Source organism: Rhinatrema bivittatum, chromosome 8 (assembly GCF_901001135.1).
Source record: "Rhinatrema bivittatum chromosome 8, aRhiBiv1.1, whole genome shotgun sequence".
In the NCBI taxonomy this organism is placed as follows: Eukaryota; Metazoa; Chordata; class Amphibia; order Gymnophiona; family Rhinatrematidae; genus Rhinatrema; species Rhinatrema bivittatum.
This window is the reverse complement of record NC_042622.1, coordinates 136,965,666-136,993,168: the sequence shown is the minus strand read 5'-3', so window position 1 is coordinate 136,993,168 and position 27,503 is coordinate 136,965,666. Positions and strand designations below refer to the sequence as shown.

Below are 27,503 nucleotides of genomic sequence, written 5' to 3'. Positions count from 1 at the left end.
ACTTCTGATGTGTCCACCAAAGGAATATTCACTGCTCTGATGAATAATTTGAAATAACTGGGTATTTGTACTGAATTTATATGCAAAATTCTGATGTCAGTAGTCTATGATGCTGCAGTTGTTATAATCTGAGAGAAAAGTTGGGTAAAGAAGATCATTTAAGATGTTTCCAAATGGACTATTCTAGTATTTTGCTGATCACAGGCTTGAGCTTTCTGTTGGTGATACTGTTAAGAGTGTGCTGGACTCAGTTTGTCATTGATTGATAAGCTCTATGTAATTTATCACGTATCATACAAAAATGTTAGAGATCTCAAATAATGCTAGAGCTGCAGCTACTAAAAATTGATAAAATTTTAAGCACCTGTTGGGTCGCTTTAAATTTCTGAACTGTATCAATATGGAATAATTATGAGGCTCTTGTTCAGCATTTTCAAATAGATTCCAATGATACAGCTCACAGAGATGTGAAAGGCAGAAGCAATATGAAGGATTGCTCAAGAACGTAGAAACATAGAAATGCGACATCAGAGAGAGACTTTATAGCCTATCTAGTCTGCTCAACTATTCAGCTTTACAATGCTTACCATTCCTTGAGAAATCTTCTGAGTTTATCCCATGCTCTCTTGAATTTGACTATCATTCTTGTCTCCACCACCTCTGCTGCACCACCCTTTCTGTAATGAAATAGCAGCTTAGATTAACTTTTTTTGTGACACTTCAAAGCATATTGCATTCAGATACTATAGGTATTTCCCTATCTCCAGAGGGCTTACAGTCTAAATTAGTACTTGAGGCAATGGAGGGTGAAGTGACTTGCCCAGGGTCATAAGGAGTGTCAGTAGGATTTGAACCCTTTTTTTTCCTTGGTTCAACAATATGCTTCTCTAATTTCTAGGCTGCTACTCAGTCTACCTTCTTTCACCCTCATCCTGACTCCTTATTCCAAAGCCTCCTTTTTATTGAGAGACCCACCGCCTGTGCATTCATATCTCTGAGGTATTTAAATCTTTTTCTGCTGATAAGCAGGATGAATTAGCCATTATATGTGGGTGATGTTATCCAGTGGGACTGAATGGACTCATCTCTCCAAGATAATAGAGCTTTGAACTCTATTGAGAATGTTCGGGAGTTTCTGCTCAGGTGTTGCCTCGTTAGCCTCCTCAATCATTTTTTGTATGAGCACTATCACGGACGTGTACTATGTCTCTTCTCAGAGTTTTTTTTCACAAACTTCATTTTTGTCTGTCCAATTGATCTTTTTTTTTAATTGCTTCAGTAGCACCCCAAAAAAAGTTGCGGTCCTTACCAAGAGGCCTAGCTGCCTCAATATGTCCCAGAAAAAGGAGCCAGTGGTGAGTGGTTTCAAGGGCTGTTTCTGTAGAAAGGTAATGACCATTTTCAATGGCCATGAGTGGTGCTACATCTGCCTGGGTCCAGAGCAGCATGACCAGAAAAACTTTTATGCCTGCAGGAGAATGTTTGTTTGTTTATGTATTTATTTTAATAAATAAATAAATACATGTTTGTTTTCACTCTGTATTTAAGTATTAACAAAAATCATAGAGAAGAACAATCTGAAAGTGTAATAAAAAAAAATTCTCCTCATATCAGAGCATAAATATGTAACAAAATACTAACCATCATAAATTCAATCGTATGCCATTGCTCATCGTATTATAACATTATTACATGTTTTTTGTTTTAATCGTAGGTGAGACAACTTTTATATAATAATTTTTTAATTTTGTAATATGCAGATAAGAGCCACTTATCTTTTCCACAAAAACAACTTAAATTGACTGTGGACCAGGGTTTCAAGATGACGACCTCTGCATCAGGGACTCCTCATTGCTATACTTCTAAACGGCCACTACAAAGGAAATAAACCTCCATTTTAAAAACAAAAAGGTGCGAAATAGAAACCAATCAAAAGAACCACCAAGTGACTGTATAAACTTTTAATACATATGAAAAGTCTTGTGCATAAAATATATAACTCTGAATAGTCACATTCCCACCTATTGAAAGTGTGGTTTTAAGAAAAATATAAAAATCCTTAATGGTTGAAAAGCAAGAATGTCACTCCTTCCTAGAAATGATGAAATAAATTCAATTGTAACCAACTAAAAATATCATTCACAAAATGTGCCATTGAATATTCTCATTCAATCCTGCTGGAAATACTGTATTGAGAGTAAAATGCCAATAATATTCACGGCGATTTAATAAAACTTGAAAACCGCCGCCTTTTGAGATAGTGTAATCTGTTCATTCATGGAACATTGAAACCGATCAGATGTGATTATGAGATGCAATGTTGGATCAATGGTGCTTGTATTTTCGCTTTTCTAACTCAACTCCGGTGCTCTATAAGTGGGTGCAAATAGACCACTTTTGTATGTCTTACATACACCAAGGGGCAAGAACATTGTATGACATAAATCACTGAGCATGATGTACAATCCATGTAACTTCTGCAATTGATGTTGAATCTTGTAATAGGGTGAGTCCATTGTTACCAGGATAATATACTGGCACACAAATCACATTTACTACAAGGATAATGACACCTCTGTGCATCAACTGACACGCTATCTGGAAAATGCATGGACCACATAATTTCTAAGCCCCTCTTGAAAAATCCATGGCATCTCTGAAAATATACAGTACATGGCAAGGATATTCGATAGCTGCAATGGAATATGATAAATTATTTCAGAATACTCGTATAGTGATCATCTACAGATGTTGATTTAAGGAGTACTCTATGAACCGTGCTCAATGATAAACTTGCTTGACAATGTGTAAAGGATAGCCTCTAGAAACAAACCACTAGATTAGATGTTTAGATTTGTGCTTGAAATCTTCTAAAGATGAACAAAGCCTACATAATCTAAAGAAATGTCCAGCTAGTAAACCACATTTAAACTGCCTGGGATAATAACTTTGAAAACGGAGTAAGTTATGATTCACTTCTTTCTGATATGCTGTGATGTAAATAGGTGAACCCTCTTTAAAAAAAAAAAAAAAAAAAAAAATCCAAAAAAGAAATCTGGGATGTATGGTAATACATAGTAAAATGCAAATTATATCCACTGCATTAAGTCAATTATAAAACAAAAAGATTTTGCTCTGTCCTTATCCAGATAAAAAAAAAATAATTTATAAAGTGGTTTATTAAAAAATAGAACTGGTATATACATGATTTCCCTCAAATTGAGAAAGATATAAATTAGCTAAGTCCAGGGCTACTAGGGAACCCATAGCTGCTCTGTATGTTTGGAGATAAAAATCATCATAAAACAAAGTAATTGACATACAAATGTGGCAAATGTATACAATAACGAGGTAGGTAAGCGATAAGAAACTGGACAATGTTGAAGAGCAGACGTTATTAAATCAAATGTGAGGGACATTTGTGTATAAGGACTCCACATTTAAGGTAGTCAGAATGGAATGTGAGGACAGACCAGTCAGGGACTTAAATTGTGAAGCATGTACGAGTTCTTGTATATATGAACAAGAATGACACAAATGGCTATAAAACTAGATCTATATATTGAGCTAAAAGCTCTAGAACAGAGCCATTATCAGAAACGTTTGGGCAGCAAAGGAGTGTAATCATGGATTTATGAATCTTCAGAACAAATAAAGTACAGGGATTCTGGAATGTTTAACTATGAGAAAACTTATTTTTTATAGTCAAAAATCCTGTTTCAAAGACTTCTTCAACAACACACTGACATTCTGGAGAGTAGGTGTCTGATCAACAGAAAAATACATATAGAAATGTTTGCAAAAATTGTCAACGCATCTCGGCATTGTAGGCTATGGTGTCCATTATTACAACGCCACTGCCTTTATCTGCTGGTTTTACTGTAATAGTGTCTTGCACAAGAGAATTCAAAGCTTGCTTTTTTTGTGCGGTAAGATTATTGACCTTACTGAACAACTTTCCAGAGATGCTAAATCAGAGAGCACTAAATCCCAAAACGTAGCTAAATATGGGACCCAAGTAGAATGAGGTTTGATAAATGAAATATCCAAATTGTTCTGTGGACTTTGAGCAAAGTACAAACGAATTTGTAAAGTCCTGAAAAAACGTATAAACTAAGATTCTGCACTCAAAATGATCATGGATACAAGTTGGGTACAAATGAAAGCCTATAATCTAGGTCTTGAATCTCTGTTTCACAAAGTATTTTACCTGAAATGTTAATCATCAATGATTCAGAGATGTTTGAGAATGTGTCTGCAGTCTATGCCATGAGTCTCCCCTGGACTTCCATCAGTGGAGAGAAGCATCAATCCATTCGGATGCATCAGTACCCTAATGCATGCAGGGCTTGACTCTGAGACGGGAGCACAGGGTGCAACCAGGATGTATCAGAGCATCATCAACATACTACTCCAGATTCCTTGATGCAAGCAAAGTACCTCACATCAAAGCAGATCAGGTCTAAGTCTTCAAAGTACTTGAAGCATTCAACTATACTAGAGCCCAAGATCCTTCAAGCAGCGTTACCAATGCAATTGTATGCAACCTATCAGCTTGAGAGGGAATGAGATTGCTCCACCTTCAGTCACTAGAGCGCTTTCACTGCTTCGCTTAATGGCAGAAGGATTCCATCTTGAGCCGCTTGACCCATAAGCTCCATACTCCCACTTACTTCGGCAACCACAATCTCAAACACAAGAGCTCATTCTGGTATTGAAGGAAGATATACTACAGCCTATTGTGGGCCAGAGACCATACCAGTCCCTGGAAAAAGACTCCATTCTGGTAAAGATTTCTGCCCTTTTCAAGCAGTCTGATAAATCTCTACAGCCTATTCTTCAGACGCTGGCATCAGCAATTTGACCTAGTAGAGTCCGGTGTCACCCATAGGGCTAGACACTCCTTCAGAACCAATTATTTAAGCTTCTTCCTCATCCCAATCCAGTGCAGTGGAGTCTAATAGATTCAAAATGGACTGCCAGGAACCACCTCCCTTGCTTAGTGGAGGAACCTCCTACTTACCTTCCTGTTCATTAAATTCCTAGGTGAGTGACCTGGTACTTTTTAGGTTCAGATGAGGACCTGCATATCCTCTGATCCTCTTTTAGAGCTACTAGAACATACATCACCTCTAGAAAACCTTTCATCCTCAAAGTTCCTTGAAAAGATGGGAATAGCACTCGGTGTCCATGTTTGTAAGGACAAAGATTCCCACTCTGAATTACTAGGGATGCTGCAAATTGTTGATACCCCATCTAAACCAGTAGTTTTGTGTGTTCACACCATTCTAAATGCCCTGCAAATGAGAATGTGGGAAATATCTATCTCTGGCATGCTGACTGCAAGAAAGTTGGATCAGAAGTACAGGGTGCAAAATCTCAAGAGTTTGGTGTGGTGGTCAAGTCTGTGATGAAAAAACAAAGAAAACGCAATTCCAGTTTCTACTAAGGAAGGGCCACAGGTTTCTAGATCACTTTGGCAAGAAAGTATATCAGGCTCCATGCCGACTGTGAGCATCACCATTCATTAATTTTATATGGTCCAGTATATCCACGACTGTCTCCAAAAATTAAAACCCTTTCTCAAAATAGATGAAGATTCCTTACACTACCCTCATCCATTCTTGAATACGGAAGAGGGCATTCAAAACCTCCTCCATTCAGTCTATGAAGCTTATGATTCCATCTCATGAACTTCTGCATCATCCATTGAAGTGTGATGCATGGAAGAGCTTCAGGCCAGCAGCATTAGAGAGGATGTATATGAAAAGCTAGTGGACTTTCCATGATTTGGAGATATTATTTTTGGAGAAAAGTTAAGAGAAACAGTTATGTAGCTAAAGGACCAAAATGTGGCAATCCCTCTCAGTGGTCTTTGAACAACCATCTACCCTATGATGGCAGTTCTATCACTATAAATGACCTAATTTCCACAGACTACCATTCCATTCTTACCAGCAATACCGTCCACAAGTTCCCCCAGCTCAGCATCAACAGCCTCTTTCTACTAGGCCTAGATAAAGAGAGCGCCATCAACTAAAAGCTAATCAACCAGCCCAGCCTAAGCCTGGACTGAGCTTTTGATCCCTCAACCAAGCTGCATCCACCTCATCTGATCAGGGGCAGAATCCAGTTTTTCCAGGTCAAGTGGTGCCAAATATATAAGGATCCTTAGGTCTGCACATAATGCAATTTGGATACCACTTGCATTTCCCCCAACTGCCATCTCTTCTGCATTGTTCAGTGCTTCAGCTGAATCCATCACGTTTGCCGAAGTTTTGCCTAGAAGTTCAATCTCTTCTGCAGCAATGGGCGACAGAGCCCCTGCTGGTGTCTCAGCATACCCAGGTACTTCTTTATCCCCAAAAAATCAGGGGGATTGTGGCCTATTCTGGATCTTGCATATCTGAACACGCATATATGTTGAGAGAAATTCAAAATGAATTCCTTCAGCATGATTCTAACATACATTCAGAAATGCAAATGGGATGTATACTTTGAACTTCAAGGATGCTTACCTGCAGATGCCCAGCCACCATTCCCATTGGCACTATGTTCGCTTCAAGGTGAATTCTGCCCACTATCAGTGCAAAGTGTTCCCGTTTAGCTTGTCAGTTGCCCTGATAGACTTTACCAAATGTCTTGTGGGAGTAGCAGCACATTTATGACGATAGGGGATTCAAGTTTTCCCTTAACTGGACAACTGGCTAATCATGGCAAGAACACAGAAGGTGTGATTTGTCTACACAAAATTATTTCTCTTTTACAAAGCTTATGTTTTCTATTCAACTTTGAAAAGTAAAATCTAATGCCTATGCAAAACTAAAGTTCTTAGGGGTCTGGATAGACTCCCAGCAGGAGAGACTGGTTTTCTTCTCAGACAGAGCAAATCTCATGTGCCCCCTTATCAGCAAATTGCTCTCCTTTCAGCAAACAACAGCAAGAGCTCTTCTAGTAGTCCTAGGACACATGGCAGCAGCTAGTCATGTCGTACTAACCCAGATACATAGAAACATAGAAATGACGGCAGAAGAAGACCAATCGGTCCATCCAGTCTGCCCAGTAAGCTTTCACACTTATTTTTTTTCTTACTTATCTGTTACTCTTGTCCCTTATAAGTAACTTTTTGGTTCTATTTCCCTTCCACCCCCGCCATCGATGTAGATAGCAGTGCTGGAGCTGCATCTAAGTGAAGTATCTAGCTAATTGGTATGGGGTAGTAACCGCCGTAATAAGCAAGCTACTCAAACGCTTTTTTGCCCAGCCTGTGCAATTCATTCCTTGTTGGTTGTCTGAATATGAATCCTCTTTTCTTCATTCTCCCTGCTGTTGAAGCAGTGAGTTGTGCTGGATATGTATTCCAAGTGAAGTATCAGGCTTGATTCGTGGTAGTAACTGCCGTAATAAGCAAGCTACACCCATGCTTATTTGTTTACCCAGAATAAGTAATTCAGTCCTTGTTGGTTGTCGTCTGAATATAAATCCTCTTTTCTTCATTCCCCCTGCTGTTGAAATAGAGAGCTATGCTGGATATGCATTGAAAGTGAAGTATCAGTCTTATTTGGTTTGGGGTAGTAACCGCCGTAACAAGCAAGCTACTCCCCTGCTTTTTTGTGGATGCAAATCCTTTTTTTCTTCATTTTACTGTTGAAGCTTAGAGCAGTGTTGGAGTCGCATTAACCGAGTGTATGTTTATTGAATAAGGATATTAATCTCCAGGTAGTAGCTGTCATTCCCGCAAGCCACCCCCATGTCTCTTCTCTTCATTCACATCCTCTAGACTTTATGGATCCACAGTGTTTATCCTATGCCCCTTTGAAATCCTTCACAGTTTTGGTCTTCTCCACTTCCTCCGGAAGGGCGTTCCAGGCATTCACCACCCTCTCCGTGAAGAAATACTTCCTGACATTGGTTCTGAGTCTTCCTCCCTGGAGTTTTAAATCGTGACCCCTGGTTCTGCTAATTACTTTGCAATGGAAAAGGTTTGTTGTCTTAGGATCATTAAAACCTTTCAAGTATCTGAAAGTCTGTATCATATCACCCCTGCTCCTCCTTTCCTCCAGGGTGTACATGGTTAGATTCTTCAATCTCTCCTCATAAGTCATTCGATGAAGACCATCCACCTTTTTGGTCGCCCTTCTTTGGACTGCCTCCATCCTGTCTCGGTCTCCAGAACTGAACACAGTACTCCAGGTGAGGCCTCATCAAGGACCTGTACAAGGGGATAATCACTTCCCTTTTCTTACTCGATATTCCTCTCTCTATGCAGCCGCATTCTTCTGGCTTTAGCAATCGCCTTGTCACATTGTTTCGCCGACTTCAGATCATTAGACACTATCTCCCCAAGGTCTCTCTCCTGCTCCGTGCACATCAGCCCTTCTCCCCCCATTGAATACAGTTCTTTCGGATTTCCACACCCCATATGCATGACTCTGTACTTCTTGGCATTGAATCTCAGCTGCCATATCTTCAACCACTCCTCCAGTTTCCTTAAATCCCGTCTCATTCTCTCCACTCCTTCCGGTGTGTCCACTCTGTTGCAGATCTTAGTGTCATCCACAAAAAGGCATACCTTACCTTTTATCCCGTCCACATGTCGCCCACAAAGATATTGAACAGGACCGGTCCCAACACCGATCCTTGCGGCACTCCGCTCAACACCGCTCTCTCTTCAGATAAGTTCCATTTACCATCACACATTGTCTTCTGTCTGTCAACCAGTTTGCAATCCAGGCCACCACCTCGGCATTCACTCCTAAGCTTCTCATTTTATTCACCAGTCTCCTGTGCGGGACCGTATCAAAAGCTTTGCTGAAGTCCAAGTAGATGACATCGAGGGCGCTTCCTCGATACAATTCCTTGGTTACCCAGTCAAAAAAGTCAATTAGATTTGTCTGACAGGATCTTCCCTTTGTGAATCCATGCTGCCTCTGGTCCAGCAATTCTCCCGACTATAGATAGTTCACTATTCTTTCTTTCAACAGTGACTCCATTACTTTTCCCACCACCGAGGTGAGGCTAACCGGTCTGTAGTTACCAGCCTCTTCTTGTTCCCACTCTTGTGAAGCGGGACCACCACCGCTCTTCTCCAGTCACTAGGCACCACTCCCGTTTCTAGGGATCTATTGAACAGGTCACACAGCGGACCCGCCAGCACATCTCTGAGCTCCCTCAGTAACCTGGGATGAACCTCATCTGGCCCCATGGCTTTACCCACTTTCAGTTTCCACAGCTCTTCCCATACATTCTCTACTGTAAATGGAGTTACATCTACTCCATTCCCCTCCAGTTTCTTGTTAACTAGCGACGGTCCTTCTCCAGGGTCCTCTTTAGTGAACACAGAACTGAAGTATTTGTGTAATATTTCTGCCATTTCTTCATCTCTCTCCACACATTGATGCTTTTCACCTTTCAATTTCACTACACCACTTTGAACTTTTCTCCTTTCACTGATGTATCTGAAAAATGTTTTGTCACCTCTCTTTACCTCTTTGGCAATCCTTTCTTCCGCTTGACTTTTTGCCATCTTGATTACTTTCTTTGTCTCCCTCAGTTCTACCAGATATTCTTCTTTGTGCACCCCCCCCCCCCCCCTTTGGGATCCTTTATATTTCTTGAACGCTGTTCTTTTAGCCTTTTTGTCAGCCACCTCCTTTGAGAACCCAGATAGGTTTCAGTTTTCTTTTGCTTTTCTTTACTTTTCTGACAGATTAGTTGACTTGGTAATTGCTCCTTTCAGTATGGTCCACTGTTGTTCCACATCTCTCTTGTTCTCCCAGCCTACTAGTTCTTCCTCCAGGTACTTCCCCATTTCATCAAAGTCTGTGTTTTTGAACTGCAAAACTTGGGTCCCGGTGCTTCTTTTCCATATCCTTTTTGTGATATTAAACCATACAGTTTGATGATCACTGGTGCTGAGGTGGGCGCCCACCTGGACATCAGAGACATTATCTCAATTAGTGAGCACTAAATTGAGTATAGCTCTCTCTCTCGTGGGTTCCATTACCATTTGTTTGAACAAAGCTCCTTGGAGGGCATCCACTATTTCTCTACTATTGTTAGATTCTGCAGATGGGATTCTCCAGTCTACATCCAGCAAATTAAAGTCTCCAACGATCACCATTTCTCCCTTCTTTCCCATCTTTTGGATGCCTTCAACCAGATCTCTGTCAAGCTCTTCCTTTTGGTTTGGAGGCCTGTAAACCACTCCAATAAAAATGGATGCCCCATCTTTTTTTAGGTTGGCCCATAGTGCTTCTTCATTGCCCCATCTTCCTTGCAGCTCAGATGCTTGGATATTGTTTCTGATATAAAGAGCCACTCCTCCCCCTTTCCTATCCTCTTTGTCCTTCCTTAACAAGTTATAGCCCGGTATTGCCGTATCCCAATCATGAGATTCAGTGAACCGCGTCTCTGTGACAGCAACTATGTCCAAGTCCGCCTCCACCATTAGGGCTTGCAGATCTGGGATTTTATTGCCCAAACTATGAGCATTTGTGCTCATAGCTTTTCAGCTTTCCTCGTTCAGGTTACCGCTGTTCCTGGACTGCTTTTGTGACTTATTTAGTTGAGTTTTGTTATCCACGTCTCCCTTTCCCTTTGCATTTGTGCAAAGGAAAAGATTAGTGCCTCTGATGACAGATTCATCCAGCACAATGAGCTTTTTCCTTTGGTTACTGATCTGGAATTTCTGTATGCATTGGGTTTCTTCTTTCTTTTCAGATAACACTTCAATCTTTTTCTCAAGAACTTCTTCAGTATTTAATACAGAGAAGGCTTTTTGTACTTGTTGCACTTGATACAGTGTGTCTCTGCAACACCAGTCTAATTCTACCAGAGCCCACTGTAATCCTGTTGTTTATTGAGTTCCTTAATGCCCTGTGTGAGTGGGGGGGAGGGGGGTAGACTTGTGGGCTGCACAGCTGTCAAGAACAGGTGCCTGTGGGTCACAGGTCTTATCCTACCTGAGCCCACTGTAAATCTTTTCCCTTGGCTTTTGGTTTTTCTGTGGTAATGGGGAATTAATTTCTGAATAATGTAAAGTGGGTGAGACTTTCTTCATTGAAGCTAATTCAGCTTCAACTTCAGCCAGCTCCTTTTTCAAGGAAGAGAGTTCTGAACAAATGGGGCAAGCCCTAAGTTTCCAGATGATTTCCCTTAGGATAAAGGCTCCACAATAATTACATTGAATAGTCCTCATTTTGGTAATTTATTTGATGGTTTACACCTAAGGAAATACCAATTTACTAATGTATCTTGTTGCCAATTATGAATTTAGGAAATCTATATCAGAAAAACAAACCCAGGTGTGGGTGGGTAGAGGGGTAGGGTGGGAGGGAGTCAAACAGTTAACCCTTGGTCACGGATGTTCTCAGGACTCTGTATCTGCAATTGAGTTTAATAAGACCCTCCCCCTGATTGGTTTACTAAGTTAAACCTTTACTTAGCTGGACACAAGAATCTTTAGTGCTCCCTGGCTCCTCATTGCCCACTGCCCACATATTTGCTATCTTCACTGGGGGCCTGTGCTCCCAATGGGATCAGCTCATGCAGACACTATCTAATATAGCTCATACTTCCTATCAAATGATTCTGGAACTCAGGTGATAGCTACAATCTCAAGTCCTCCGAGAGGGGACTCCCTTTTGCTTGCATCTGTATTGAATAAAGCCAACAATGGATACCTCACCTGGTTCTACTTCGAACCGAAGGTATTTGGTCTCCTGCAGAAAATCAATATCAAATCAACCTACTCAAGTTGCGAGCGAAAAGAAATGTACTGATTATGCTCGCACACTTTCTTCAAGACTAATGCATTCTCACCCAGTTTGACAATCAGGTTGCTATGTTTTATGTCAGCAAACAAGGGAAAATAGGATCATGGCCCCTCTGTCAGGAAATATTCAAAATCTGGAACTGGGTGGACAAAAATCAAGCCATCCTGCAGGCCGATTGCCTCAGCAGAATATTGCATTCGAACGAGAGATCTCTGTTACAATCTACAGTGGACAAAAGATCTTCATATTGAGATCAGCCAGCAGTGGATCTGTTTGCCTCACAAAAACACCTCAGCAGCATAGTGGCTTACCATAATACATTGAATAGCAAACCCATCTCCACTCATCCATTAATATCGCATTTCTTGAAAGGACTGTGTCACATCAAACCGCCAGTTCAAAACACCACCAACCTCTGTGCTTTGAGATTTAAATGTAGTTCATTCTCAGCTGATGAAATCTCCATTTGAGCATTTGGAAACAGCTTTTCTAAAGTTTTCGACATGGGAAGTAATTTTTCTGTTTGGAATCACTTCTGCTAGAAGAGTCGGCGAACTCCAGGCTCTCATACACGATCCTCCATATCTGCAATTCTTTCACAACAGGTGATTCTCTGAACTCACACAAGTTTCTTTCAAAGGTGGTCTAATTTTTCCATATCAGTCAGTCTGTCATTTTCCTACATTCTTTCTTTCCAAGGCCAATGCACATGAAGGTGAAAAAACTCTCCATACTTTGGACTGCAAAACAGCTTTAGTATTCTATTAATTAAAAAAAAACCAAAAACAACTCTGCCTCATTGTCAAACCAATCAGCCTTTTGTATCCTACAATCTCAACCATTTGAACATAGCAGTAGCCAAGCATACCTTATCTAATTGGTTGGCTGAGTGCTTTCATCACTGCTATGCCTTAGCAGGTTTACAGATCACAGACTTGATTAAAGTTTCACAAAGGGCCCATTGAAGATATCTGTAAAGCTGCAACTTGGTCTGAGGGTCATACTTTCACATCCCATTACTGTCTTGCTGACATCTGAAAACTGACAGTAAATTTGGACAAGCAGTTTAGAACATTCTGTTAGTCCATTTTCCATGCTGGGATCCTCTTTACTTACTAATTAAATGCTTTGCTTCAACCCACAACTTGGAAATCACAATATATGTAATGGCTAATTCAGTTTTCTTATCATAAACAGCGGTTTCCTTAGGATGAATTAGCCATGGAATATGTGCCTGCCTCCCTAGAGAGTTGACTTACATAGCTAGATTAGCTCTAATACAGACTGAGAAGGCTCATAAGGCAGCACATGCATGGGAATTCCTACACATTCTCTGTAGGGCTCAAAGCTCTGGTATCTTGGAGAGATGTTTGTTCAGTGCTGCCAGATGAAGTCACCCATGTCATTCTGCTGTCTATGGAAAACAGTTTACAGTAAAAAAAAACAAAACTTGCTGTCTATCATATCTCTCCTTTCTCGTCTTTCCTCTAGGGTATACTTGTTCAGATCTTTATCTGGTCACATACGCTTTACAACGAAGATCACAGATCATTTTAATAGCCACCCTCTGGACCGACTGCATCCTATTTTATATCCTTTTGAAGGTGTGGTCTCCAGAAGTATACACAGTATTCCTAATGAAGTCTCACCAGAGACCTATACAGAGACAATATCACCACCTTTTTTTCTGTTGACCTTTCCCCTCCCTATGCACTGAAGCATCTTTCTGGCTTTTGCTATCTTGTCCTCCTGTTTGGCCACATTGCAACCAAAATATATGCCTACATTTTTTAGCATTAATTCTTAGCTGCCAGGCTCTAGTCTAGATCTTCCTCAAGCTTCCTGGATCCCCTCCTGATGTTTTCTACACCTTTCTGGGTGTCTTCCCTGTTGCAGATTTTGGAACCATCCACAAAGTGAAAATAATTTTCCATAGGCCTACACTATTACTTATGAAATACTTGAAAACAATAGTCCAAGTGCTAATCCCTGCAGCACACTACCAGTAATACCCCTTTCCTTAGAGTGAGCTAGAACATAAGATATGCCATACTGGGTCAGACCAAGGGTCTATCAAGCCTAGCATCTTGTTTCCAACAGTGGCCAATCCAAGTCACATGTACCTGGCAAGTACCCAAACATTAAATAGATCTCAAGCTACTATTGCTTATTAATTTGTTTTTGGATTTTTCTTCTAGGAACTTATTCAAAACTTTTTTAAACCCGGTTACACTAACTGCCGAAACCATATCCTCTGGCAATGAATTCCAGAGCTTAACTGTGTGCTGAGTGAAAAATAATTTTCCTCAGTTTGTTTTAAATGAGCTACTTGCTAACTTCATGGAGAGAGACCCTTAGCCCATCTATTATCTGAGAGAGTAAATAACCGATTTATATTGACCTGTTTGAGTCCTTTCATGATTTTGAGACCTCTATCATATCCCCCCTCAGTCATCTCTTCTCCAAACTGAACAACCCTAACTTCTTTAGCCTTTCCTCATAGGGGAGCCGTTCCATGCCCCATATAATTTTGGTCACCTTTCTCTGTGCTTTCTCCAGTGTAACTATATATATTTTTGAGATGTGGTGACCAGAATTGCACCCAGTATTCAAGGTGTGGTCTCACAATGGAACGATAGAGGCATTATGACATCCACCATTTTATTTGCCATTCCCTTCTTAATAATTCCTAAAATTCTGTTTGCTTTTTTGACCACCACAGCACCCTGAGCCGACGATTTCAATGTATTATTCACTATGATACCTAGGTCACTTTCCTGGGTGGTAACTTCTAATACAGAACCTAACTTTGTGTAACTACACCAAGGGTTATTTTCCCTATATGCATCACCTTACACTTGTCCACATTAAATTTCATCTGCCATTTGGAAGCAGTCTCACAAGGTTCTCCTGCAATTTATCACAATCCATTTAAGATTTAACTACACCGTATATTTTTATGTCATCCACAAATTTGATCACCTCACTCGTTGTACCCCTTTCCAGATCATTTATAAATATATTAAATAAATAAATACATACATACATAAATATTAAATATATAAATAAATATTAAATAAATGTTATCAGTTCTTAGTCATACTATAAGTTAAAATGTTACCTTCCAAATTTATCTGTTCTTAGTTATACTATAAGTTAAAATATGTGACCTTTCAAAGTTATACTAACTTTCACAAAATGTTAACTGTTCTTACTTATACTAGGTTATGCTGTAAAAAATAAGCTGCTCCTGCCTTATTTACTGTTCAGTTTATATGTGAACTGATGTGATATTTCAATCGAATGTCGGTATATAAAAGCAAAATAAATAAATATTTAAAAAAACACCAGTCCAAGTTCAGATCCCTGAGGCACTGCACTGTTTCCTTTTTCCACTGTGAAAACAGACCATTTAATTCTACTTTGTTTCCTGTCTTTCAACCAGGTTGCTATCCACAAAAGGACATAGTCTTCTATCCCATGGCTTTTTAGTTTTCTTAGAAGCCTCTCATAAGGGACTTTATCAAATGCCTTCTGAAAATCGAAATACACCACATGTTACTGGTTCACCTTTTTCCACATGTATATTCATTCACCCCTTCAAAAAATGTAGGAGATTGTGAGGCAAGACATCCCTTAGGTAAATCAATGCCGGCTGTTTCCCATTAAACCATGTCTATCTAAATGTTTTGTGATTTGTAATCTTTATAACAGTTCCCATGATTTTTATCGGCACTGAAGTCAGGCTCACCAGTCTATAGTTTTCTGGATCACCTTTTTAAATATCACAGTTACATTGGCCACCTTCCAGGCTTCAGGTATAATGGATGATTTTAATGATAGGTTACAAATTAATTGAAATAGGTCTGAAATTTCTTTTTCAGAAACCTGGAGTGAATACCATCCGGTCCAAATGATTTGCTACTCTTTAGTTTGTCAATCTGGCCTACCCCAACTTCCAGGTTCATTATGATTTGGTTCAGTTCACCTGAATCATCATCCTTGAAAATCATCTCCGGAATGGGTATCTGACCAACATCCTCTTCAGTAAACACTGAAGCAAAGATTTTTAGTCTTTCCAAGATGGCCTTATATTCCCTACGTGCCCCTTTAATCCCTAGATCATCTAACGGTCCAGTTGACTCCCTCGCAGGCTTTCTGCTTTGGATATATTTTTTAAAGTTTTTATTATGAGATTTTGCCTCTTGTAGCCAACTTCTTTTCAAATTCTTTCTTAACTTGTCTTATCAGTGTCTTATATTTTACTTGCCAGTACTTATGCTTTATCCTATTTTCTTCTGATAGATCCGTTGCTTTATCCAAGGCAAGTCTTACCTCACAAATCTGCTTCACTTTTTTGAAGGAGTTAATAAAATGTAGATAAAGGTGAACTGGTAGTTTTCAGAAGGCGTTTGACAAAGTTCCTCATGAGAGGGTAAATTTGAATCGGTTATTTACTCTTTCGGATAATAGAAGGACTAGGGGGCACTCCATGAAGTTAGCATGTGGCACATTTAAAACTAATCGGAGAAAGTTCTTTTTCACTTAATGCACAATTAAACTCTGGAATTTGTTGCCAGGGAATGTAGTTAGTGCAGTTAGTGTAGCTGGGTTTAAAAAAAGGATTGGATAAGTTCTTGGAGGAGAAGTCCATTACCTGCTATTAATTAAGTTAACTTAGAAAATAGCCACTGCTATTACTAGCAATAGTAACATGGAATAGACTTAGTTTTTGGGAACTTGCCAGGTTCTTTTGGCCTGGATTGGTCACTGCTGGAGACATTATGCTGGGCTTGATGGACCCTTGGTCTGACCCAGTATGGCATGTTCTTATTTTCTTCCAATTTTTGAATGAATATCTTTTAGCTAAAAAAGCCTGTTTCACTTCCTTTTTTAGCCATCGTCTGACCTTCCCCCAGCTTTCTTAAAGCATGGAATACATCTGGACTTCGCTTCTAATACTGTATTTTTTAACAATGTCCATTCCTGTTGCGCACTCTTAACCTTTGTAGTTTCATTTTTTAGGGGTTGGTTTTTGTTTTTTTTTTTAATTTTTCTCATTTTCTCATTTCCTTTAGAAATTTTTCTCATTTTATCATTTCCTTTAGAAAGCTTAGTGCTAAAGCTGTGGGTTTACTTACTGTCCCTTTTCCAGTCATTAATTCAAATTTGATCATATTATGATCACTATTGTCAAGTAGCTCCACCACCGTTACCTCTTTCATCAAACCGTGTGCACCACTGAGAATTAGATCTAAAATTGTTCCCTCTCTCGTCTGTTCCTAAACCAATAGCTCCATAAAACTGTCATTTATTCCATTCAGGAACTTTACCTCTCTAGCATGTTTTGATGTTTCACTTACCCAGTCAATATTGGGGTAATTGAAATCTCCAATTATTACTGCACTACCAATTTGGTTAGCTTCCCTAATTTCTCTTAGCATTTCACTGTCCGTCTTATTTTGGCCAGGTGGACGGTACTAATCTCCTGTCACTACTCTGTTTCCCAACACACAAGGGATTTCTACCCATAAAGATTTGATTGTGCATTTAGTCTCTTGAAGGATCTTTATGCTGTTGGACTCTGCCATCCTGAACATAAAGCCTCACCTCACCACCAAGTTGCTCCTCTCTATCATTGTGATATAATTTATTACCTGGTATAGCACTATCCCATTAGTTATCCTCTTTCCACCATGTCTCTGAGATGCCAGTTAATTCTGTCGTCATTCACTGCTATACATTCTAACATTCCCATCTTACTTCTTAGACTTCTGGCATTAGCATACAAACATTTCAAAGTATATATTTGTATTAACATTCTGCTTTTCAGTTGACAGGGATAAATTGGAATCTTTTAGCTCAGGCGATTCTTTAATTATATAAGCACTAGGACTACTTTTCTTATTATTGGGACCTCTCTGTTGGGATGCCCTAATTCTAATGCTTCATTAATATCCTTCGAGGATACTTTCCTCTGAACTATGTGCTGCTGAGCAACTGTCCACTTTCTCCTTTGTTCTAGTTTAAAAGCTGATCTATCTCCTTTTTAAAGGTTAGCACCCGCAGCCTGGTTCCACCCTGGTTAAGGTGGAGCCCAACCCTTTGGAAAAGACTCCCCCTTCCCCAAAAGGGGTCCCCTGTTCTTTACAAAACTGAATCCCTCTTCCTTGCACCATCGTCTCATCCATGCATTGAGACTCCAGAGCTCTGCTTGCCTCTGGGGACCTGCATGTGGAACAGGGTGCATTTTAGAGAATGCTACCCTGGAGGTTCTGGATTTCAGCTTTCTAGCTAAGATCCTAAATGTGGCTTCCAGAACTTCCCTCCCACATTTTCCTATGTTTTTGGTGCCAACATGTACCATGACAGCCGTCTCCTCCCCAGCACCTTCTAAAATTCTAACTAGGTGACGCATGAGGTCCACCACCTTCACACCAGGTAGGCATGTTGCTAGGTGATCCTGATGCCCACCAGTCACCCAGCTGTCTACATTCCTAATAATCAAATCATCAACTATGTTGGCCGACCTAACCCTTCCCTCCTGGGCAGTAGCCCTAGGAGATACATCCTCTGTGCGAAAGGACAGTGCATCACCTGGTGCATTTTCACTACCCTTTGTCATCTCTCACTTATGCAGTTCCTAACCCAGTCAGTTTAGAGCCCATAACTAGGGCCTATGTGTAACCATATCAAAGGCCTTACTGAAATCCAAGTACACAACATCTAATGCTCTTCTCTCATCCAACCTTCTGGTCACCCAGTCAAAGAAATTGATCAAATTTATCTGACAACATGTATCTCTGGTAAGACTATGCAGCCTCAGATCTTGTAATTCCTTGGATTCCAGAAACTGCACTGTCCTCTGTTTTAGCGATTTCATTAATTTACTCACCAGAGGGGTCAGATTAACTGGCCTATAGTTCCCAGCTGCCTCCTTCCACTTTTGTGAAGAACAACATCAACCTGTCTCCAATCCTCCAGAAATATTCCTGACTAAAATTGGTTGAATTTATTCTGTGTGATGCTTTACAAGATACTCCTATGGGAATTCTGCACCCAAAAATTTAAAATTCTGCAAAATTCTGCATACTATTTGTTGGTCTAAATAACAATATAAATCAGTTTTTGAGTAATTTATTACATTTTAAATTAAGAACATGTATTTCTCAACAATGCAGAGTTTTAAATATTTTGAGCAGAAGTTCCCTAAAAGTGCTCTGTAAGAGGGTCCCGTCTACCCTCTTTCCATACTCCCCTGGCCAAACCTTTTTCACTTTGCCCACTCAGGCCCCAACTCCTCCACTATATCTCCCTTCCCCCTCTAGGCTCAATCCCTTTCACTCCTCAGCTCTCCACTTCCAGAGTTGGACATCTTCTCTAACACACTGGCCTCTCACACAAGCTCCCTCTTTTCTCATGCACATACTTGCACACCCTCTCACAGACTCCCTGTTTTTCTTGCACACACACTCTCACAAGCTCCTTTTCTCTCACACATACCCCTTCATGCAGGCTCCCTCTTTCACAAACATGCGCCCTCATTCCCTCATACACACACACCAGCAACCAATCTCTCCTCACATTCAAACACACACCCATGGTAGGTACCCACACACAGACTCCCTCTCTCTCTCTCTCATAGACACACCTCCTTGCATACTGACTCTCTTTCACATACATCCCCCCTTGCACACAGGCTCCCTCTTCACAAACAAACACCACTTTTTGTGTGGTATTGTGTTATTTTGACCAATATAAAGTTTGCATAATTTTAAAATTTTGTGCACAGAATTCCCCCAGGAGTAATTAATTATTCATCAGTTGATACCAACAGTAAGAGTTGTTTACATGATGATCTTCAAATTGAGAAGAGTTTGGAGCCTGTATGGAAATTGATAAAATTGCTTTATTGCTGGCATTTAAAGAAGATGAAGCACTGATCAAGGACCAGGAAAAAGATAAGTAGATACAATAATAGAAAGACTATTGGCTTTGTAGAATCTGTAAAGGACAGTACGCTTCTAAATTCTTTGGAAAAAATGGCAAAACTTTACTGAGCGGGAAGATAAAATGGCTGCCATGACCACATGGAATAAAATCTGTATACATCAGACTTATAGGAGCATATTGTATGCAGTCTGAGTCAAAAACAACATGACAATACTGAAAACAGGAGAGAAGCAGCAGAATGTAGCAAGTCAGTGCATGTTACAAGATTCATGGGAAAGTGTTTACGAACTGGATGAAAAAATTTGAAATTATTGGAGAACCTCCCTTTTGGCACACTTTCTAATTAGAAGAAACGAGGACTGGAAGGATGTGGCTCCAAGGAGCAATGTTGGTTGTGGCTGTATGAATGTCTGTATGGCTGTTATTGAATGCATGGATGAGGAACATGCTGTTAATTTGTTAGAGTATGAACCAAGTGCTGCAAATTTATATTTGTACTATTGGTGTCATGCATAATAAAACATAAAATAAGAATTTTCAGGAAATATGCATACCAACTTCCTTTTTATCTTCAAATTAAACACTGTGAAAGTGTGTGTGTGTATAAGCGAGAGGAAGGGCATGTCCAGTCTTGCCCCTGTCCCTCACAGGTCACATCTGGCCCTGGTCCCACCACCATCATACCCACAGTTTCACTTCCTTTTTGTCTACAAATTAAGCCCTGTCTATATATAATTTGGGACAGGGGCACTGGATGATATATATACCATCCCAGATGTTTTGCAGTTGATTGTATGGCATTGGGTTGTCATAAAGAGAGGAATCGCAAAGGCGAAGTGACTGCAGGCACAGTGAACATGATCCACACAAAGAGTGACCCAATGCATTTGATTGTTCTAATTGTGCAATAGGGTCTGATGATTAAACTGAGATCACATGATAAGCAAGCTTATAAACCTAGGGGCGGATTTTAAAACGAGCGCGAATAGCCTACTTTTGTTTGCGCTCCAGGCGCAAAAAAAGTACGCTGGATTTTAGTAGATACGCGTGGAGCCGCGTATCTACTATTTACGCCTCCCTCCCGGAGGGAGGCGTAAATCCCCGCGCGTCAGCGGGCCTCCTGCGCGCCGGGACGCGACCTGGGGCGGGTCCGGAGGGCGCGGCCACGCCCCCGGGCCTCCCCGGGCCGTAGCCACGCCCCCGGAACGCTCCCGACACGCCCCGAAAACGCTGCGCGGTTCGGGCCCGCCCCCGACACGCCCCCCGACACGCCCCCTCCGAAAACCCCGGGACTTACGCGAGTCCCGGGGCTCTGCGCGCGCCGGTAGGCCTATGTAAAATAGGCTTACCGGCGCGCAGGGCCCTGCTCGCGTAAATCCGCCCGGTTTTGGGCGGATTTACGCGAGCAGGGCTCTGAAAATCCGCCCCCTAATGTACACACTTTAGGATACTCCAGACTTAATCTCTTAGAGAGAATTATTGCTTGAAAAATAGTCTTTCTTAGTAAAACACATATGACCCAGACACAGAAATTGTTATACCGGAAGGCTGTCCTTGAAGTTTTGAGGGTGGGTACTCTCAAAACCTAGTAAACTGTTGCAGTATGTGACTTTCTATAGATCAAATTAAGGAAGTTTTCCTTTCATTTTGTAAATGCCAAATGCTACCAAACATAGGTACATTTTTAATTTTTTCTTGAATAATTTAGGATTAGTTAGAAGCCTGAGGTAGTCTGGGATCGAGTTTCAGAGTATTGGACCAGCAACTGAGAAGGCATGCCTTCTTGGAAGATCTAGCCTTGCCATTTTGATTGTGGAATTTATAGGAGGTTTTTATTTATTGAACAAAGATGACGCATCGGTTGATATATTTGAAGAGATGAACAAAGCTAAACGTCGGATGATTTATATTGGAGTTTGTGAATGATTGAGAGAACTTTATTGAATTTGTAGCCATACAGGTAGCCAATGCAATGTACTGAGAGTTGGGGTAATATGGTCTCTAATTTTTATATTGACAAGAAGACTGGCAGCAGCATTCTGCACTAATTGAAGCAGGCGAAGAACAGTGTCAGAAAATCCTAAATACAACCCATTACAGTAGTCCAATCCTATTAGAATTAGAGCTTGTAAGATGGTACGAAAATATTCAGGGTACAGCAATGGTTTCAGTTGTTTTATTAGATGAATTTTGTAGAAAGAGCTTTTTTACAACCAAGGAGATTTGGGAGGACATGCTTAAGTCTGAATCTAGGGTAAATCCCAGATTGTGGGCTTGTGTTGTTATGGGAATGGCAAAGTTATCAAAAATTAGATGAGATGGAGGGTAGCAGGATGAGTGTGGAAAAGTAGATAAATGTAGTATTTATGGTTTTGAGGCGTTAAGTTTTAATCGATTGTGAGATAACCAAGTGTTGATGGTTTAAATATACAGACTGTCAAAGGAGAAGGTGTCGGGCCAAGATGAATTAAATGGTACAAAGAATTGAATGTCATCAGCATATATTTTGAAATCTATGCCTAAGCCGACTAGGAGGTGACAGAGTGGAAGCAGGTAGATATTGAATAAAATAGCAGAAAGGGAAGAGCCTTGCGGTATTCCAGAGGGAATAGTGAACCAGTCGTAGTGATATGTACCAATATTGATTTGCTGCAGACGTTTGGATAGGAAAGATGCAAACCATGGAAGAACAGTATCTTTGATACCAATGGATCACAAACTGGAAAGGAGAATGTTGTGATCCAGAGTATCAAAGGCAGCTGAAATATCGAGAAATACTAAGATGTAGTCTGTATTAGTCGAATCCTCGAATAATTGTGTCAAAAGAAGAGAGGAGTAATGTTTCAATGCAGTGGCCTTTTCTAAAGCTGTGTTGATTAGGATGAATGAAATCGTTGTCGTTGACATAATCTATTAGCTAGTATAGTACTACAGATTCTATAAGTGAAGTCAAAGTTGCAATAGGGCGGAGGTTACTGATAATGGTAGATCCTATTGTTTTCTTTTTGGGAATCGGAAAAATAGAAGTCTGCTTTAATATGTCGGGAAATATACCTGAACTAAGGGAGAGGTATTTAAGTATTGGTCTTGTGAGAAGCAAAGTTGAAGATGGCAAGGTATGAAATGATCTACTAGAAGGTGGAGGAAGCCATCACTGTAGCCGATTCTGGGCATTCTTGGGACCAATATGGAGGACAGTGATAGGAATAGGATTGAGAGCTCGGGTAAAAGACATGGAGAAAAGAGTTTGTGTTGTATTGTATATGAGAATTTATGTGCCTCTGTATGGATGGGCTAGTTTGGTCTTTATCTGCCATCATTTACTATGTTAAAGAGGAAGGAGGCAAAGTCCTTATTACATGAGAGACTTTTCCATTTTGTACTTAAGTGGCTCCAATTTTTGTGATTGCGGATTATTATCTGAAAATTCCAGGAGTAAACGTGAGGTTTTGAACTGTAGTTGGTCTGGCTTTTTTCTCTGTATTTTTATTCTAGAAAGGTACAGCAAATCAGCCACCATAAAAATAGAACTGGAACTACAGTGCAACAGGCACCATGTATTGTAAATTACGGATCTGATTGTTGAGAAATTTAATTTTCTTTTAATTATTAACACATTAACCAAACCCAGGTAGGTTTTTTGGTTGGTTTCTAAATTTCTTTTAATTTTTTGGTGATTGCTTGGTGCACTGCTGTATCGAGATTTACTGGTCACAGTTTTGTCATCGAGTCATTTGATTTCACATGCTTGTTTTTCTGCTCAATTCCCTTATGGATAAGAGGCCCAATGGCTTTGAGAGGTGCCCTTTGTGCAAGAAGCACATAATAGATGTAGCTTTTGCTTGGGGACTAGTCACAACATCCAGGAGTTTCACCTTTGTGTTACCATGGCCTCTAGGATGTGTCTATCTTGGCTCAATCTTATGGAGAAGTACTTGGGGGTCCTGAGTTTGGTCTATTGACATTGATGGATCTAGGAGCTACACCATTATCAAAATCTCCCTCAATATCAAGCACCAGGAAGAACCAGAGGGATAGTGTCTTCTGTCTCCCCTCACCTGAAGAAGGCGAAGTGCTTAGCCTCTTTGATTCTGGCTTCAGAGTACCACTGACATGCATAGTGTGAAGGCCAAGAAGCAGGGACATTCTGGTGGATGCTGTTAATTTTCCCTCTCACACACACCCTCCCATGTGGTGAGAATTCATCCTCAGTTTGATCCCAGGAATCACCACGATCTCCAAGATTCCATTTATCAGCCACTAATCCACTGTACAAAATCGTCACTTGGTTCTAATGTTTTAACTGAGATATTTACTGTAGCCTTGCTCTCCTGACGCCGTCAGGAAGAGCGTTAGGTGGAGGCTTTTTCAAGCACCGGGAAAGTCAAAAAATAAGTGAATACCTTACTGGTTTCTGGTGAAAAGAAAATGCATATGGATAAATCCTGAGGAAGACATTGGATGTCGAAACTTGCACAAGTCGGGATTAATTCGAGACATTTCAAAGCTAAGTATAGCAACTCAATTTCTGACGGTTTGGGGTAACAATAGATAGTGTTTTTACACGAAGAAAATAAAGACAAAATAAATAATAATAAAAAAAGAATAAAGAATGGAATTTACTGATGCCTATCTCTGAAAAGTTTTTAAAATATACTTTTGAAATAAAAATACGGAGGTTGGAGGGTGTGTTGATGATTAAACGATAAAGGCACCGAGGGGGTTGCCAGACATTAACTATATGAAACCATCCCTCTCCTTTTAAAAAAATGTTTTTGATTTCATAAACAAATCTTGAGCAAGGCTACAGTAAATATCTCAGTTAAAACATTAGAACCAAGTGACGATTTTGTTCATGTATTAAGTTATACACTTGGTGGGTAATCTCTGTTTTGGAATAGTGACTAATCCACTGTAGGCATTCCAGGAAGACGAGGCCACCCCTCCTTCCTCCCAAGTCGTATTGGCATTGGCAGTCTTTGAGGAATTGATGAACAGGAAGATTCATCAAGCTTTGGACAGAGCAATGCATAATAGTTTTCCAGTATCAAGGGCATCAGTGTCCCTGTAGACAATGGACCTCTAGCTGCTCGCAGGATTGGCACCGATACCAATTACTGGAGAGGAATCAACATTGATACCAACCACACAAATGGTGATTTATAACTCATTGTGCAAGGACTTTCCCCAAGATGCAGACGTTCATCAGGCCCCAACTGAAAAGTGCTTTCTTCTCTTGCTAACTGGATAAGATTCAGGTTCACGACACTCAGCCTACCAATTGAGCTCTCTTGGGGTTACAGCTGTGGATCTGGAGATTTCTCTGATCCATAGCTGTAACCCCTGACCTTTTGTAGGAAATGAGAAAGTCTCCACTGAAGGGACCTCTCCTATGCAGGCTTCATCCAGAAGAAGTCCAGTAACAAAATACTGCATATCCTACAGTTCATGAAGTCTTCTAAGGAAATTGTCAGTCCCAGTACATGAGATCCTTCAGGAAGTATAGGTGAGGATGCAGGAGATCTCCTCTCTGTCTCCCGAGAACAAGGCAGATGCCCTATGTGGAATCCAAAAGGCTACCAGAATCGAGAAAAGCACTTGTCACGCTATTCTGTGTTGGTCGAATCTGCTCTCAAAGCCAGGAGATCCAACACCCTTTCCTCGGTGCCCCTGGGGAAGGATTCCACACTTTAGATCCTACAATTTCAATCAAATGCCAGCCTGAATTGGTACGTCTTTAGTATCACTTTGAACGTCTTTGTACAGCTCATTCAATGTAATTCTTGGGAGACAGTGTTTCAAGGGGCAGGAGCTGCTGTTGAAAAGGCCCTTTCTCTTCTCACTAAGCCGTGCCTGACGGATGGAGGGCCCATCTGAAAGTCCTCTTTGCAAAGATCGCAGAGCTCAAGATGAGTTATATATATGGAGCAAGACATTTGCCCACAGTAACTACTCTATTGCCATAAGTTTATAAACCAATATTAGAGTATTGTATTGAACTCTCAAGGCAATTGGTAACCAATGGAGATCTCTCAACACTGGGGAGATATGGTCTCTCTTAGATCTGCCAGAGGTCATTCTAGCTGCAGCATTCTATATTTCTAATAATCGAATCACCACTATAACGGCCATCCTAATCCTTTCTTCCTGGGCACACGGCCCATGAGAAAAGGGTTAGGACTGCAATTCAGCAGTGACATTGGTAATACATGTAGCGTAGCGTTGATGAATACTGTAGGTTGATTTTAACATATGGAAAGCAGTGCAGTTGGGCTTTGTTAGTACAGTTTTATTGTATTTTTTTTCTAGAAAGACTATATATGATTGCACAACAATATTTTTATTTAGAGCATATATTTTTATTTAGAGCAAAAACCTATTGTTTAATATCACTTTTGAGGCTTTTTATTTCTACTCTAGAATTGCCAAGTCCCTGGAAGAAAAAATAAACACTCCAGAACAATTCCTTATCAATCACAAGGAATCTTGATGATTTTTAATGTTCCAGGGGTAGATTATTGAGCTTAATGTTATGGAAGAAATTGTTTGAGAATGCTGCTTGAATTTATAGGATTAAGCCAAAACATAGATAATATGCTTTTATTAAAAGTTTATGCTAATGATCCATTGTAAATGAGTTGCTGGAGCATTTAAGAATGTTTGCCTCTTTACTCTTTTGTTCTAAGGATGTGTTCCCAGTGCGAGAGGATATCTCTGACGTCTCTGAAGAGGATGTGGCCCCCGTAAAGCTCCCTGATGCTCTGAAGCCTACCGTCCACCCCTTCAGACCCAAGAATGACTTAGATTTATTTGGCTTGGGATTTGAAGAAAAAACTCCTGCCGAGAACAGTGATGAAGGTAAGAGTAAATCCGCTGCTCCTGCCAAGTTGTCAACTTTGTGGAATATTGCTGGATGGATTCATTTTTCTGAATTGTGCACAGTGGCTCTTATATCAATTTGGTTATTTGTCATTTGCAGTTCTTCTGCTATTTGATTAGTTTTTCTTAGGCCAAATATAACACATTTATGCGGTTTTATTTATAGGTCTTGTATAGTGGTTTTTGAATTTGTGATTTATGTATTTGATGATTTTGTTTTCTGTAATGAATAGAGAGAATCTCTCAGATCTGCAGAATATACATTTTTATAAATAGATATTAAAATGATTTTCAGCTTCTATTGTAGGAGTTTAGGCAATAATGCAATGAACTGAGAGTAGAAGGAAAGACTGCTAGTCAACCTTACACATTCTGATATGAAATACTACCCATCGTTTATTTAAAACCACCTTTCCATTTTGTTTGTGTCCAAGGCAACTTTACAACATATTACATTTCCTAGCATGTAGCAGATGGACTCAGGACCAGTGGGTATGGTGTGCTCCTGATAGCAGTTGGAGACAAAGTCAGATTTCAATCTGACGTCAGCACTACATATACCTGTGCACGAGGCTCTGCTCTTCAGTTTTTTCTGTCTCCATAGCAGTTTGGGACTTCACACATGTTTGCACAGCGTTAGAAAACCAAACTCCAAATTTAAAGAAGAAACAAAGAAACCCCTACCTCCAAAACGAGCCCCGTTCTCCTGCGGTGATACCTAAGGGTCCCTCCCCCAGTCGAGATTTCCTGAGGTAATTTCCGAGATCCCTCAGAAGTAAGCCTTGGTCCGGCTTAGACTTAGCCCCCGGGAAAGGGAGCGGTTGAGAGGCAGCCTCGGTTTGGTAGCCGACCCAGCTTGAACTTAGCCCCCTGAAAAGGGAGCGGCTGAGAGGC

The 27,503-nt window shown here is 40.4% G+C and overlaps 1 protein-coding gene across 3 annotated transcripts in view; it reads left to right on the top strand.

The window, feature by feature from the left end:
- The window catches only part of RABL6 (RAB, member RAS oncogene family like 6), a 257,979-nt gene that overhangs the window by 203,515 nt on the left and 26,961 nt on the right, over positions 1-27,503 (top strand). For 2 of the 3 annotated variants that reach the window (XM_029614010.1, XM_029614011.1), the window contains exon 13: positions 26,417-26,588. In XM_029614010.1, coding sequence (XP_029469870.1) covers positions 26,417-26,588 — 172 coding nt within the window. Of the gene's footprint in view, positions 1-1,760; positions 3,007-26,416; positions 26,589-27,503 lie in introns of those variants that run through there. The other variant, XM_029614013.1, reaches the window with a different exon arrangement.